The sequence below is a fragment of the Nannospalax galili genome, unplaced genomic scaffold, assembly GCF_000622305.1.
Source record: "Nannospalax galili isolate Female #2095 unplaced genomic scaffold, S.galili_v1.0 scaffold917, whole genome shotgun sequence".
NCBI lineage: Eukaryota > Metazoa > Chordata > Mammalia > Rodentia > Spalacidae > Nannospalax > Nannospalax galili.
Window position 1 is genome coordinate 1,611,513 of NW_008340972.1, and position 15,912 is coordinate 1,627,424.

At 39.8% G+C, this 15,912-nt stretch overlaps 1 protein-coding gene across 1 annotated transcript in view; it reads left to right on the top strand.

Annotated features, from left to right (window-relative positions):
- The window catches only part of Sox5 (SRY-box transcription factor 5), a 446,577-nt gene that overhangs the window by 191,983 nt on the left and 238,682 nt on the right, over positions 1–15,912 (top strand). The window contains exon 5 of the mRNA XM_017798952.2: positions 7,018–7,104. Within this exon, the coding sequence (XP_017654441.2) occupies positions 7,018–7,104 (87 nt within the window). The remainder of the gene's footprint in view (positions 1–7,017; positions 7,105–15,912) is intronic.

A 15,912-nucleotide genomic window follows, 5' to 3' on the forward strand; every position in this document is an offset into this window, starting at 1 on the left:
ATTTCAGCTGGTGCAGCTAAGAAAGATTAAGCTTATCACAAGTAACTTGGGTATTACTTATCTCTCAAGCTGACTATACATTACAGTTTCAAAATTTGCCTCCGTCAAAGGTTGTTTCCTCCTCCTCCTCCTCCTCCTCCTTTTTTCTTCCTGTTAGTAAGTTCGATGAATTTTCAAGTGGAACCAAGTATTTTAGCAAGAAAGAAAAACATTTCCAGAACTTAAATGACTTGAGGATAATTATGTAGAGATGGGGCTGATGAATTCCCAATGCTATGGAATTCCCAGTGTGTTTCTGTAGTATTTGGAGATAGGGGTAACATTTTGCCATTTCCTAGACGAACTCGACTTATGGGGTAGCCCAGCTGCTGTGCTGAACTGAGCGATTGCTAGACAGACTTCTAGTTTCAAGTGTACAAATGACTTTTCAGGTATGTAAGTCCTTATTACTTACCAGAATTGCTTAATAATTGCCCCCAATATCGCCTAGCCATGATGTTATTATCCACGAGTGGAGCACTTCCTGATGTCACTTTCAGGTTTCCCTCAATCTTCTCAAAAATAAACTTATTGTCCTTACCTGAATAATTAAATAGCAACATACTGAATTGTAATTGCACTCACTTGCATTTGTTCTTCAGTTTTAAGAGACTGCCAGACAAGAGCCCTCAGAAGTAGATTACAGATCTACTCCTAACAGAGATTGTAATCGTAGCAATTCTAAGAGTATCACCTTCACATGATTAACAACTAAATAAAGTAAATAAAGCAGGATTAAAATTTCATTTTTCAAAAGTTTGGCTGTTAACTAAAAGAATCTCTGGTAGGGTGTGGATATGCCTCAGTGTTAATTTGTGTGTTTAATATGCCTAAGGCCTTGGGTTCAATAACAGCATCAGAAATATTAAGGGGACAGATTTACAGTACAGATATGTGGTAACTGACGAGATCACTGTGCTGAAAACCTTCCTTTAATTCCTACTTTTATATTTAATTAGATTTGTGAACTTTGGAAAGTTATTTAAACTTTCTAATTTATCATTTTCACTGTGTAAAAGAAAAGTTTGATCTAGACTAGTTTTAAGTTATATTAAGTAAAAACAGTCATCTCCCAACTCTGATTTCCTTGGTAATATTTAAATACTGCATAATCCATAACTCTCTGAAAGCTTGGCAATCTATTAGCACCTAAAAATGTCTAATTCTTGTAGTAAAAGATTCCAAGTTTGTTAAGTATAAATTAGATTTGCATGACAATAAAATGCTTATGTTGTTTTAGTGTTATTTTCAAACCCCTAAGTCATTTTTTCAACTAGTCTGATAAATTTCTTTCATGAAATGTTCATCTCAATGATGTAGAAATTTCTTTTACATTCGAAATTCATAACATATTGTGAAGAATCTACATGTATATTTACATCTTGATTTAAGAGATGATTGGCCTATCTGAAATTTACCTTTTTATTGTGCCTTCCAAAATGATGGCACACCAAAATAGGCCAGGAATAGCACAGTTCAGTTTGAGCTACAAAATTAAAGTGCAAACAGTAGTGAACTCAGTATGACCCAACTCACGACACTTTGTTTAAAATGTCAAATATTTTACATACATAGTTTTTGCTCATTCAATTTCTCAGCAAACGCCAGAGCAGCTCAAGGGAGATTAAGGCAAAAATAAAAAGCCCTATGTGCACAGAGAACACAAACCTGAGGTGTGTCTAAAGCTACTACACTGGCATGAATGTGGTTTAATTCTTGGCACAGAAGCTTGCTGGAGAATTACAGTGTGTTGGCGTGAGTCTCCAAGTCTCATTGTTCCAGCTGAGGGAGTCAGTCTTAAGAGGGTTTGGTACCAAAGGGGAGACAGACTGAGAGTTAGATAGAATGAACAGGCCCTAAAGAGGCAAGATGTGGCTGTAACAAGAGCTGGCACATTTGGGGGGCAGGGGGCATTCGTTTGTGGGGAATGACATAGGCAGTCACATGAAGAAGCAATCCCCACCTACAGGATGGGAAGAGCAAGCTAGGATGTTGAAGGCTCCTGATGCAGAAAGAAGTGAAATTAATCTCAGCAGACTCATCCTCATGTGCGACCAAAGAAAGCTACTTCTTCTATGTCTAATGGACCTTGGCTTGTCTTCATTCTCCTTTGAAATGTATGCATTTAGTTTTCTCCTAAAGAGACAGAGCCTCAAATGAAGAGGACCAGTTTTCATATCCTACCTATTGTGCTTTGGACTAGTTGATGTTAGGCAAAGCATGTCATTAAAACTTAGTTTCCTCATTAACAGAATGGGACAGAATAACTATATCTACTCCGTCAAAAGTGTCATATCTGACAGCATTCTGTAAGCTGAATCCCCCTGCCAGAGCCAAGGTTGATTCCTGCACTTACTTTATTAGGGGGACCCCCCTCCCAGTTTTCAGGGTAGCCGTGAAACTTCAGGGCTTTGGGACAATGAAATTCTAAGTGTTTAGATTTTTAAAAAAACTTTAAAAACTCCTGCTAGGAATGGCCACATCTTTTATCCCAGTACTTAAGTGGCAGAGGCAGACAGATCTCTGTGAGTTCAAGGCCAGCCTGGTCTGCATAGTGAGATCCTGTCTCAAAAATAAATAAATAACCAGGGCACAATGTAACATGAAAACAAAAGAACTGAGCTTGAAATATTGTAAGCAAGTGCCAGCCCTGCTCACAGCATAAAACACAATTGTGTGTCTTTAAAATAAATATCAATTTAGAGAATGAAATACTGAGTAGGAAATTACTATGTCTTTTTTACTCCATAAATAGTAAAGCGGTAATTACAACATTGTAAATCTCACTGTATTGAATTCACACTTTAGGAAACAGGTGTATTGTAAACATTGGGACTTTGCCATTCTGTCTTTTACGTTCCTAATGGTGAATCTGTGAGAGTTTCACTGTCTTCTGAGAAGTTAAGGGCTGTGGAATGCATCTTCACTGTCCTTGTGGCTAGAGATCATTTCTTAGTGTTTTAGGAACTATTAACAGGAACCCATTGAAACTGTGTCAGGTGGCAGAATGCCCGCTATCAGTTTGCGGAAGCACTTTATGTGACAGAATTCATATAGAGGACTGTTAGATGGCTCATTAGTTATAACTAGAGCATTGACTGCTCTTCCAAAAGGACCTGGGTTCGATTCCCAGCACCCACATGGTGGCCAACAGTTGTGAACTCCAGTTCTAGGCGATCTGATACCCTCCTCTTCTGAACTACTCCGCAGGCACTGCACGACACGGGTGCACTCACATACATGCAGGCAACACACTCCTACACTTAAGATACAAATAATAAATAAAATATTGTTAAAAAATAAAATACGATACAAATAAATTCATATCTAGAGCTGATCAGGGTAAAGACCTTGCATGTTGTTCCAGCCCTGGAACAACTGTTCAGATAGCTGGTTTCATAAGATGGTTGAGAATCCACACTGTTTGGACTCCGCTAATATTCCATCTACTTCAAAAGTAAAAGGAATAATTTTATTGAATATTTCTGCTGCACATTCATAAGTTTTCATTAAATTGTCCAGATCTGGGGCCAGAGAGATGGCTCAGCGGTTAAGAGCACTGGTTGTTCTTGCAGAAGTCCTGGGTTTGAATCCCAGCACCCACATGGCCAAGCTAACAACTGTCCATAACTCCAGTTCCAGGGGATCCGACAGCCTTTCTGTCCTCTGTAGGCATTGCACGACATGGGGGCACTTACCTACATGCAGGCAATACATTCATACACATAAAATAAAAATAATAAATAAAGTACTTTAAAAAATAAAGAAAATAAATTGTCCAGATTTGACAGGGCAAAAATCATATAATTGGATTATGTTCTGTTGATAGCAAGAACCCTAAAAATACTTGCCTTTCAATCCTTTTCTGTTGATCCTTATACATACATATAATGCTGGAAAGTTCAGTTTATTCTTCCAAAATTTTGCTTCATCCATCTAGCAGAATTAATTATTTTTCCTATGATCCAGAATTCTTTTGCAGGTGAGATGAGGGTGTGTGTGTGGGGGGGGTTGTGTATGTGTGTGTCTGTGTCTGTGTGTCTGTGTATGTCTGTGTGTGTCTGGTATGTGAGCAATGAAAATAGTAAAAATTGTGAGAGCCAGTAGTAAGAATTTAACTTCACATTGCATGAGTCCTGTGTCTCCATCGTTTGGTTTCTTAAATAGCAAAACAGATGCATCAAGACTTGAGGAATTTCTGTGAGAACTTGTGACACCAATTGAAAGAGACTTGGCATGTGCTGTGTATGTCTGTGTGTGTCTGGTATGTGAGCAATGAAAATAGTAAAAATTGTGAGAGCCAGTAGTAAGAATTTAACTTCACATTGCATGAGTCCTGTGTCTCCATCGTTTGGTTTCTTAAATAGCAAAACAGATGCATCAAGACTTGAGGAATTTCTGTGAGAACTTGTGACACCAATTGAAAGAGACTTGGCATGTGGCCTTCAGAACAGGAGCCTTTGTCATTATTTCTTTGTGTATAAGAGAATTACCAATAAGAAATACACATTCAAGGCTTCCCTCTACTCATGTTTGCAAAACCTCAGACTTGTCCGTTTCTCATCTCTGTGTGTCTTTTTTATAATCTATACTATAGATGTAATACAATGCCCTCCAGGTCTTCTATTGATTATTGTGGGTTAAATGAGAGGCAAGATGTGGACCCATCTAGCACACTTCTGAGACCCAGGTAGTTCAATACTTATATTTGAATTTAACGTCTGCTTCTCACTGCAAAAAATCAACATCTCTATTAATCCTCAGAGATGACAATCCAGAGTTAGATATAGTTCTGATTTTACATTTTCTAAACCACTTACTCTTAAAGAAAGTATTTTCTTTTATTATGTATGATAAGCATCGGGTACTTAAAACAACTGTCCAGAATCTTTGTATCTTTATTCTAGTTAATAAAGAGGCCAGGAGTATTTCTGCAGCGTCCACAAATCTCTCTGCTGTTTCTTTAATTCTGCAACTTAAACAGAAGGGTTCTGTACCTTTATGCAGCAACAGTGACTTTTTCATCTAGCCTCAAGGGAGAGGCTTTGCCAGGGACCTGCCAGACAATAGCCTTAAAAGTAAAAATGGTCTGCTTTGGGTGCAGGGAGGTTCGGGGCCATTGTCAGTCCACAATGGACTTCTATCACTGCATTCCTGCTTTGCAAAGGTTTGTTAGCTTTAATGACTGACAGCACTCTCCTGCAAATACACACTGGGCATGCCCTGTTTTCATGGAACTTGAGCATTTATTTTGCAGAGCTCTGGATAAAGAAACAGTGCTCTTCGTTTGAACTACTCTGATAAGGTTTAAGAAATGATTTTGCTCCCAGTGTGCACTGGGAGCCCATTGCAAAAGTGTTTTAAACTTACTTTTAGAGTGTCAGAGAATGGGAACCCCAGTGACAGGAGGCGACACTCTTGCTATACTCAGAGAATAGTTGCTGTCGTTGGAGAAAGTGTGGCATGAGGGTAAAAGATCCCTGTTAGGGAAATTTAAAAGTAAGTTCATTAGGATGTTTTTCCTTAAATGTGAAAAATGAATGTGGTCGTTTGGTGACAAGGGGTAAAGGGATACTTTTTGCACCTTTCCTGGGGAAATCTAACATGGTGAATGCTTAAATACCTGTATATGTCTTGGTTCCAGAAAACAGCCAATACCTTTCACCATTTTGATATCTACCGTTTTTGACATCTTAGAAACAGTCCACATGTAACCTTGACTCTATGGAAAACCCCAAGACTCTGAGAGTCGATGGGTGTAAGATGGGGCCTCTTCAAACAGTAGAGACATCACACAAAGCTGATGAGAGTCCCCTTAAAGGACATTTCACTGTGAGGAAAATAAGCCAGCTTCTAATAGCACTATGGTCTAGCATAGATGGTCTCTTTGATGAGTTAACATGGCCTCCCTTTCTCTTCCTCCGAGGGGATAAGAGACACCTAAACAAATACAAATACACATCAACAGCAATGTGGGGAAGGTGGTGTGTCTCCCAAGCAGATATTAAGTCTGGAATTGTCTTTTAGATGCGGCACAAGGGGACACATCCTTTCGTTCAGCCAGTCCCTTTTCTAACCGAATGCAGTGCTAATCTTAGGATTGAAAGGCATTGTAATTGTGGACCCGTCTAAACGGTGACAAGAATATACAACTGCATTGTTTGGAACTGAGTTTAATGTCTGTGAGTTTCCTTGGCAGTTATATTTACTTATACTTTTTAACTTCTTAGAGGAGATGCCAGAAACCAGGTGATCTAAGGAAACAGATCACAGACTGCAATGTATGACCTTGCTCTCTAAAAATGTGTGTATCCTGTCCCAACACAGGGCATTTGAAAAGAGTGTGATAGAAATCTGAAATAAGCAAATAGTAGATTTCCATTAGAGACATTACTCAGTTCACTTGATTTTGCAATCTTTTAAAAGCTTCTTTTATGTCAACTTTTTTTTCAATGTTCACAGTACTGGCAAATCTTGCCACAGTGCAGTTACCACCACACAATGTTAAACACATATTATGAAGCACATGGAATTGTAAACACACAGAGGGATGTAATTACATGTAGCAGATTTAAGAGCTAATTCTTTGCCTTTTTTTTCACTCTGCATTTTATCAACATAATTATTTTTTGACTGCAGACTAACACCCTGAAATTGACAGGCATCCATCCATTATAGCATGAATTTGCTCACCAAATTGAAAAACAATCAGCTTCAGGTTTATGCAAGCCCATTGTCATAAAGAATTAGGATGGCTTTGTTCTGCAAGAGGAAAAAGCTAATGATTTTGAAACAACAGGTGACCAAATACAACTCTTTTTTCTCTCCCTGTTATCAGTTTGTTGATGAAGTCATTATGAACTAGGGCCAGGACAGGGATGGCCTTATTTTTAACAGATAGACTTTTAAAAGCCCCATTGTAAATAGTCATGTTGATTTGCTTATGGGTGCGTGTGTGTGTGTGTTTCCTTCACTTAGAGACCCCCAGTATTGAAAAGCTGCTCTCAAAGGACTGGAAAGAGAAACTTCTGGCTATGGGATCAGGGAATGTTGGAGAAATAAAAGGTAATACCTGTTTGATTACTTTGATTTAAAACGTTCAGAAATGAAGTTGCTACTTATCAGTGTTAGCAGTAATGAAATGGCCTCCCTTGACCCCTCTGTTTCATGACCTGTCCAGGTCAGTTTTTGCAGCTGGGGCTGGGGTACATTACTCTTCCTAAGCTCTCCTTGTGCCATACAGAACAAAGGGGAGGAGAATTTGTGTTGTTGTTTTAACAGAATAATCCCCATTTTATCTTCACCTCTCCTCCTTTTATTTAACTTCAGTGATTAATTTCAAATATCAGAATGTATCTACAGCAAGGTTAGAAACCACATCTCATAAACTGGTCTCCATCTTCTACATATCAGAGATGGAGAGGCTCATGATCTACGACTGGAACCAGAAATGATAAGTAAGACACGCACAGTAAGAGGTGGTTTTAAATCAGTGAGGGTGGCGTTTCTGCACTGCGTCTATTTGAATCAGTAGTTACTACTAATAAATCTTCAAGTAGACTTCAAAGGATACTGAAGCTTAAACTTGTAGTAGCAAAGAGAAGATTTAGTTTCTACCTGTAGGCATGGAAGCAAATAATCCTTCTGGTTATTTATAAAATACCCTTTCTCGGGGCATGGTAAGCAGTGCATGGCTTTCTGTTTTATTTTTAAAGATTTGAATATTTTTATTTAATGTGTATGAGTGTATTGCCTGCATGTATGTGAGTGCACCCATGTTGTGCAATGCTCACAGAGGACAGAAGAGGCTGTTGGATCCTCTGGAACTGGAGTTACAGACAGTTGTTAGCTGCCATGTGGGTGCTGGGATTTGAACCCAGGTCTTCTGCAAGAACAGCCAAGTTCTTAACAGCTGAGCCATCTCTCCGGCCCCTATTTATTTATTGTTAATCTTTTTGAGACAGGGTCTCCCTGTAGCCCCAGGTGGCCTGGAACTCCCTATGTAGACTAGGCTGACTTTGAACTCCCGGAGATCTGCCTGCCTCTGCCTCCTGAGTGCTGGGACTAAAGGCATGTGCTACCATGCCCGGGAACTTATTAGTTTTATTTCATGTGTATGAGTGTATTGCCTGAATGTATGTAAGTGCACCCATGTCCTGCAATGCCCACAGAGGGCAGAAGAGGGCATTGGATTCCCCTGGAACTGGAGTTAAGGTCAGTTGTCAGCCACCATATGGGTGCTGGGAGTCAAACCCAAGTCCTCTGTAAGAGCACCCAGCACTCTTCACTGCTGAGTCATCGCTCCAGCCCCACAGCTGTAGTTTATTGCCATTTGATTTTGAGAATGTCAAGATATTTGCTTCTCAGTATTAACATATTTGATTACAGATTATAGTTCATATCTTTAACATATGCTAAATATAAACTTAAAACATCCTGAGATTGTTAGTGTACAAATAGCAATACATGTCTAAGTAACTACTTGGGGTATTGTGTAAAATGACTGTATCCCTTAAGACCCCGTCCCATCTAAGAATTCTAGAAAAAGGCAAAACACCTGTTTCTTCAGATATTTCACCTCTATGTCATTCAGATCTGCCTGCTTGGAAAATTCCCGAAAATATTTTTTCTGAAAATATTTCACATTTGCTCAATATACCAGCTATGATTACTGTGGATGGGTAGTGAATGAAGGAGCTCTCATCAACAAATTCAGTAACCAACATCCATGAGGAAAAATTTTTTAAATATTTTACTATTTTTATTTTATGTATATGAGTGTATGCCTGCATATGCTATGCCCACAGAAATCAGAAGAGGGCATCACATCCCCTGGAACTGAAGTCACATATCTGTTAGCCACCATGTGGGTGCTGGGAATTGGACCTGGGTCCTCTGCAAAAGCAGCCAATGCTTTTAACTGCTGAGCAATCTCTCCAGTCCCTGATGGAATAAAATTTAAATAATTAACATGCCTCAGAGCTTGAAGACAGGCAAGCTCCTCCTTTATTATTATTATTTTTTTGAGACACTGGGGCTTCAGTTTCTGGATGGATTTTAACCTGTGACACCTGAGGTGAATGAAGGATGGATTCTCTGGGCTCCTCTTTTCTCCATTGACCTCGGCCATCCCCATTTTTATTATTTATTTAATTTTTTTTTTTTGAGACACTGGGGCTTCAGCTTCTGGATGGATTTTAACCTGTGGCCCCTGAGGTGAATGAAGGATGGATTCTCCGGGCTCCTCTTTTCTCCATTGACCTGGGCCATCCCCGAGAGGAGGCCAGAGAGGACTGACTGCCTGTCCCAAGCCTTAAGATCTCATTCCATTGGAGGACAAATATTTTCCCCTCCCTCCTTTTCCTTCACAGACAGATCTGAAGGCAGCCACAGCTTAGAGGGCAGAGGCTTATGGCGCTGACCTTTCAGGCTCGCATAAGGTCTAGTTTAGGAAGCTACAGTGCAATAACAAAAGAAGTTTCTGTCTTTAATTTTGAGTTCTTCAAGCTTCATATTCAGAGCCCATGTTCAATTACTGTCCCTGGTTCTGTTCAGAAAAGCTGTTTTCAGAAGCATTTTGAAAGCCACTGTGCATCTTTCTTCTCTAGTGCATGGTTATTAGGTGTTCAACTCAGGTTTCCCAGTAAACTGGGGAAGAAAAAACAGCTCTGGGTTCCTTTGCCTGCAGACTGTGCAGGACATGTGCAATTACTGGCCGTTGTTCATAGGTAGAGAAGGTACGATAGGAGATTGCCCCTGGGGGTAAATGAATTTGACTTGAAGGGAGGCAGGGGTTGGCCGCAAGGGTTATGAGGTATCCAGGATTGTGGTTTTCTTACCGCCTCAGAAGAACAGTGTGTGCTTTGTAGAGCCACTGTTTTGTCGCAAGCAGAGGAAAGTGGAAATCTTGCATATATCCACTGTTTCTAGTCAGAGGCGGGAAGGGTCATGGTGTGTTTTTTTAAAATATGAAAACAGTAACTTCATGAATGATTGCATGGTGTATGACTGAGCATTTCAGATAATGGATTACAATAGAACTGTATGTCAGGATGCTTGCCTTCTAACCTCAGAACCGCAACTGCATTTTAATATAGGGTGAGACTTCCTCCTTCATTTATCTTGGCTATGTAAATAATTAGAGAGAAAAAGAGAGAGGAAGAAAGAGAGGGAGAAAGGGAAGAAATAGAAATCGCCCTTTCTGGAAGAAGTAACACTCCAGCAAGTGAGTCCTAAACCCTATTCCTCAGTCCTAGATTTAGGATGCTAATCAGCAAACTACTTCCAAGGTTTTTGAACAAATATTAGAACCCTCACCCTGGAAAAGCTTACAAAAGTGTTTCTAACTACTAATATTCATTAATATTCAAAAAAGTATAAATGGCAAATTTTGTTTATATTAGAAGAATAAGTAAGATTCAATTTGATGGATTAATTATTATAAATAATCATCACATGTTTAAAGTCAATCTCATTTTTCAAGAAAAAATGCAAGTTAGTAAAGTCCCCAACTTCTAAGAACAGGAAGTTACTTCTTTGTTTACATTTATTTATTCCGTGTGTGTGGCCACATGCACATACATGTGCACAGGTATGTCTGCCATAGCACTTGTGTGGGGGTCAGAGGATAACTTCACAGAAGTTGATTCTTTCCTTCCACATGTGTGATTCAGAGATCAAAGTCAGATTTTCAGTATTGACAACAAGCACATTTACCCGAGGAGCCACCACACCAGTCCCTAAAGTCAGTTTTTCATGTTAGAACATTTTGCTTATTTGATTTTGATCTTAAACCAGTTTATACTCTGGCACTTTGGAAAGTGAAGTATTTATGTTTTAAAGAGTATTTTTAGGGATATTTTCCTATGTATGAGTTTTTGCCTGCATCCATGTATGTACAGCAAGTGTGTATCCAATACCCACTGAAGACAGAAGAGGGAATTGAATTCCCTGAAACTGGAGTTATAAATGCTTGTTAGCCACCATGGGGGTGCTGGGAACCTGAGGTCCTTTGCAAGAGCAGCAAGTGCTTTTTTAAAAAAGTATTTTATTACTTTTATTTTATGTGTATGCGTGTATTGCCTGCATGTAGGTAAGTGCACCCATGTTGTGCAATACCCATGGAGGTCAGAAGAGGCTGTCAGATCCCCTGGGACTGGAGTTACAGACAGTTGTTAGCTTCCATGTGGGTGCTGGGATTCAAACCCGGGTCCTCTGCAAGAACAACCAGTGTTCTTAACAGCTGAGCCTACTCTCCAGCCCCACAACAAGTGCTTTTAACCACTGAGATGTCTCCCCAGCCCCTGAGTTTTAAAGTATATTAGAAATCACCTACACACACACACACACATACACGCACACACACACACACGTGCACACACACACACACACACACAGAGCGCAGTAGATAGTTTTACACAGCAGAGCAGTTGGACTGCAAAGCTCTGCACAGCAGCCAGTCGACACATGCTGTCAACTGAGGAAATGCCTGAAGAAACTATTTCTGCGTCTCTGCTCCGCTGTACGGGTCGCCGGCCAGCTTACAGAGACTTTCTCTGTTTTCAGCAGCAGAATCACTGAGTGACAGTGCTGTATCAGGGACTAAGCATCCTCTATGGTCCCCTGGTTATGGAGGATGAGAGAAGCAGTGGCTGCCAGTAAGTAGTGCCACACAATGTTTCTAACATGAAATTCCATCATGCCGAAGGTCACCAAAGGGGCACTTCACCTGTGACCTGTCACCTGTCACCTGTCACCATGGTGACTTTGATTAGTCCAAACAGATCATTTGTTTACAGCGAAGCAACCTCCAACTCTTGTGTTTTGCTGACATGTACTTATGGAATTATAACATATCAGCATGCAGACTCTTTCTCATGTATTTCTCTCACTATAGTAATAAATGTAGGTATGGCATTAATATGCCACATTACAGCTATGCTTGAATAAAGCAGCCTGACTAGTAACTTTAGTTTTAAGAGTGGGCCTGAACTCAGAGGGATCTATTCCCCCAGACGTCTCCTGGAAATGTGCTGTGGGGTCCAGGCTCACCAATACCTTTATTCCAGATCTGTCCACCAGAATCAATTTTGGGGAACTACAAACTTCATTCTACCCTTATCTCATCAGACAATCTTGCCTTTCATCCCTAAGCCTAAAATATCTCATACACAAGGTCGAGTAATTCTCCTCTCTCTTGACTGTTTTCAATGAAAATGCAGATTCATTCACTAACTTAAGATGGAGCCGCAAAGGGAGATTGCCAGGAATTCACCCAGGTGCCCAGGTCACAAGAGCACAAGGTTTAGTGACTTTGCAGTTTTTGGGTTGTAAGATTAAAAGTCATTAGGCAAGAGTCTGTCCATTTTATCAAAGTCATTCTTACAAGTAGGGGGCCATTTTGGAGGCTTTCTGGCCAGCTTCCTCAGAGAAGCCCAGTCACGTCCTCGTTGGGGCTCATTTGAATGTTGTCCTTGTTTGTGGTTGTCCTTCCCTGAACATCCCCAGCAGGCCTTTCTCAACAGGTCCTACTTCACTACTTAAGGTCCACAAAGTATTACACATGCACTGTTAGGAAAATGCCAGCTCCAACTGATAATATAAAAACACAACTCTCTTTGAAGTCCATAATTTCGCTCATTCTAGAACAACGGTCATGCAGGAAAACTAAACAGCTCTAGAACTGCCATAATGGATTCAAGGCAATACTCCTTGGAGCAATACAATAGCCTTTTAGAGCTCATGAATGAAACACAGGCTGTGTGGATTCAATACTGGGATTAAAGAGAATCTCTCAGGTGATGCAAAGTTTTGAGATAAAAGAAAAGTATGTACCTTGAAGGAGATATTTGGTTTAAGTGGCATTAGACAACTTGAAAATAAACAGACGGAATAGAAATAATCAGACTGTAGTTTTTTAATTATTTTTAAAAAGATCTATAAGTCCAGAGGGTTGGAAGGATTGCTCAGTCTGTAAACCGCTGGTCTTGTAAGCATGAGTTCCATCTCCAGACTGGCAACATGGCTAATTCCAGGTCATTAAGAGACTAGTCTTGAGCAAAAGTGGACTGGACCCAAGGAATGACACCCACGGTTTTCCTCTCGCTGCCCCCCCACGTGTACACATGTAACCCCAACACACATAATATCCCCCACAAACCCACCTCTTTAAGAGTTTTGTAAAATTAAAACATTTAAAGCAAAATTTTTGATATTTTTTATCTGCTCATGTTTTTGTCAGTTGGAAAGTTCTTTTAAACACCTAGTCTTAGCCAGGTGTGGTGGTGCACATCTTTAATCCCAGCACTTGGGAGGCAGAGGCAGGCAGATCTCTATGAGTTCGGGGTCAGCCTGGTCTACATAGTGAGTTCCAGGCCAGTTGGAGCTACAGGGAGACCCTGTCTCAAAAAGACCAAAAACAAACAGAAAAAAAAAAAAAACCTAGTCTTTTACAATCCAATACCTGTTTAAGACTCAGAAAGGTAGCTAAGAGTAACCTGTGAGGGCTACGTTTGCAAATTCACCCAGATCACGTAAGTCTGTACTGTTTCTGGAGAATCATCTGCAAGTAAAGGACAGCCCATGCACACATGCACTTCTAAATAGAGTGAATATTTCTGTTTTGCTATGCTGGGCTTGTTCCATTGACTCTGTACTTGGTCTGCTGCAATGCTTCCATTCGTATGTTAAAAATATTTTAAAACTTCCTAAGACTGAAGAAAGGTTGCTGGTGTCACAGTCCAAGCTGTGGGGATCCGGTTGGTGCTGTCTGTAAGAGCACAGCGACCGTGGGAGCTGCCGCCCAGTGATTTGCTCCATCCTGGGATGCAGAAGCAGAGCTGGTGGTATGATGAACAGGCTGCAGGCACAGCTCAGGTGGCCTGGTTGCTGAGGGCTCAGTCTACCAAGTGAAAGGCTTTACATGCTTCCTACTTAGGACAAAGCAAGTCCTTGGTACTGCTTGCTTCAAACATGATTGGAAATCTTGTTTAATGTGAGATTTCCTTACAAAAAAAAGTTGAATATCCTCAATATTTTTATCCATTCACTATCAAAAATTGATAGGCTTGAGAGGAGTTAGTATTATAAAGTGAAAAGAGTTACAAAAGCATCATTGGTTTTCTTATAGACTCTGAAGCTTGTTAAAACATGATTCGGATCACTGGATAGTACAATTAAGTCAAAGCTTTTTGTAGCTTTATGATAAACATAGTAAGGAAAATAGTGTAACCAAAACAATGATGATTCCTGTGACCCTAATTCTTCCAACTACCTAGGGAAATCAGGTTACATTTTATGCTTATTTAAGAAAAATCACAGATAAATACTGACTGCATATCATTTTTAAACATCTTCCTTACAAAACTCTTGTGACAGTCATTTTATCTCAATTAAAAGATGTTTTAAAAAATGATAATAATCAAAGACCAACTATCCTAAAATACAAGCTATAGTTATGGCAGAGCTGCTTGTTACCTGTGTCTATTCATCATGCTCAGCAGTCTGTCGCTAGTAAAACTGGGCTGGGAAATCTCTAAAATCTTTAAATCTTGAGAGCATCTCTAGATGGACCATAATTCATGAAGAATCCTGTGCACACCTTTATACACACACACACACACACACACACACACACACACACACACACACACACACACACACACACACACACACACACACACACACACACACACACACACACACACACACACACACACACACACACACACACACACACACACACACACACACACACACACACACACACACACACACACACACACACACACACACACACACACACACACACACACACACACACACACACACACACACACACACACACACACACACACACACACACACACACACACACACACACACACACACACACACACACACACACACACAAGTTTTAGCCTTATCCTGTTTATATTGACTTTCTCTTTCTAAACCACATAATTCACTGTCGGTCCAAAGCTTGGAACCCAGGATGTATTTGAAAAACAAATAAAAATTTTAAAATGTCATGTAATGTCATGTTTTGAGATGACTAATATTGACTACATTCCAAATATAGCAAATATAATGTGATATTTTTAAAAACAGATTTTTTACATTTTTAAGGACAATAAAGATGGAATAATCTTGGGAGGTGTTTCTAAAATTACAATATTCATTCAAAGATAAAAATTTGTAATATTTTAAGATATTCTGAGGCAGGGCTGGAGAGATGGCTCAGCTCTTAAAAACACTTGCTGCTCTTGCAGAGGACCTGACTTTGGTCCCCAGCACCAGCATGGTAACTCATAGATTCAGGGGATCTGACACCCTCTTCTGGCCTCTTTGGGCACATGTACTCACATGCACATACCCACACATATACGTATAAATAAAAATAAAATGAATCTTTAAAAAAGGTATTTTATTGAACTATAGTTTTTTAAAAAAACAATACCAATAACACATTTTGATTTCTGCAGAAATTTGAATACACACATCTCATTCATAACATCCCAGGAACTAAATATACAACTGGGCAACAGGGGCAGCAAGGGCCAGAGCGTCTTGACAGTGTTTTATTTCACCCTGACCAGAACTGCTCTTATAATCAAAAACTTTCGAGAGTACATATATTTAATTTCAAGCCACAACTCACCTATTACTGTTTAGAAGCAAGCGTGCAACCGTATGTTGAAATCATAAATGTGTAGTCAAAGCTGAGGACCCATACAATGCCAGCCATCTTACTACCTAAGCAGTCATTGTAACTGAAGACTATTTCTAATGGTTATTCATATTGCAATAAAGGATATGCAAGAAATTTCATCGAAGTTCAGTTACATGTTTTCTTGTCACAAAAGACAAGAGAAG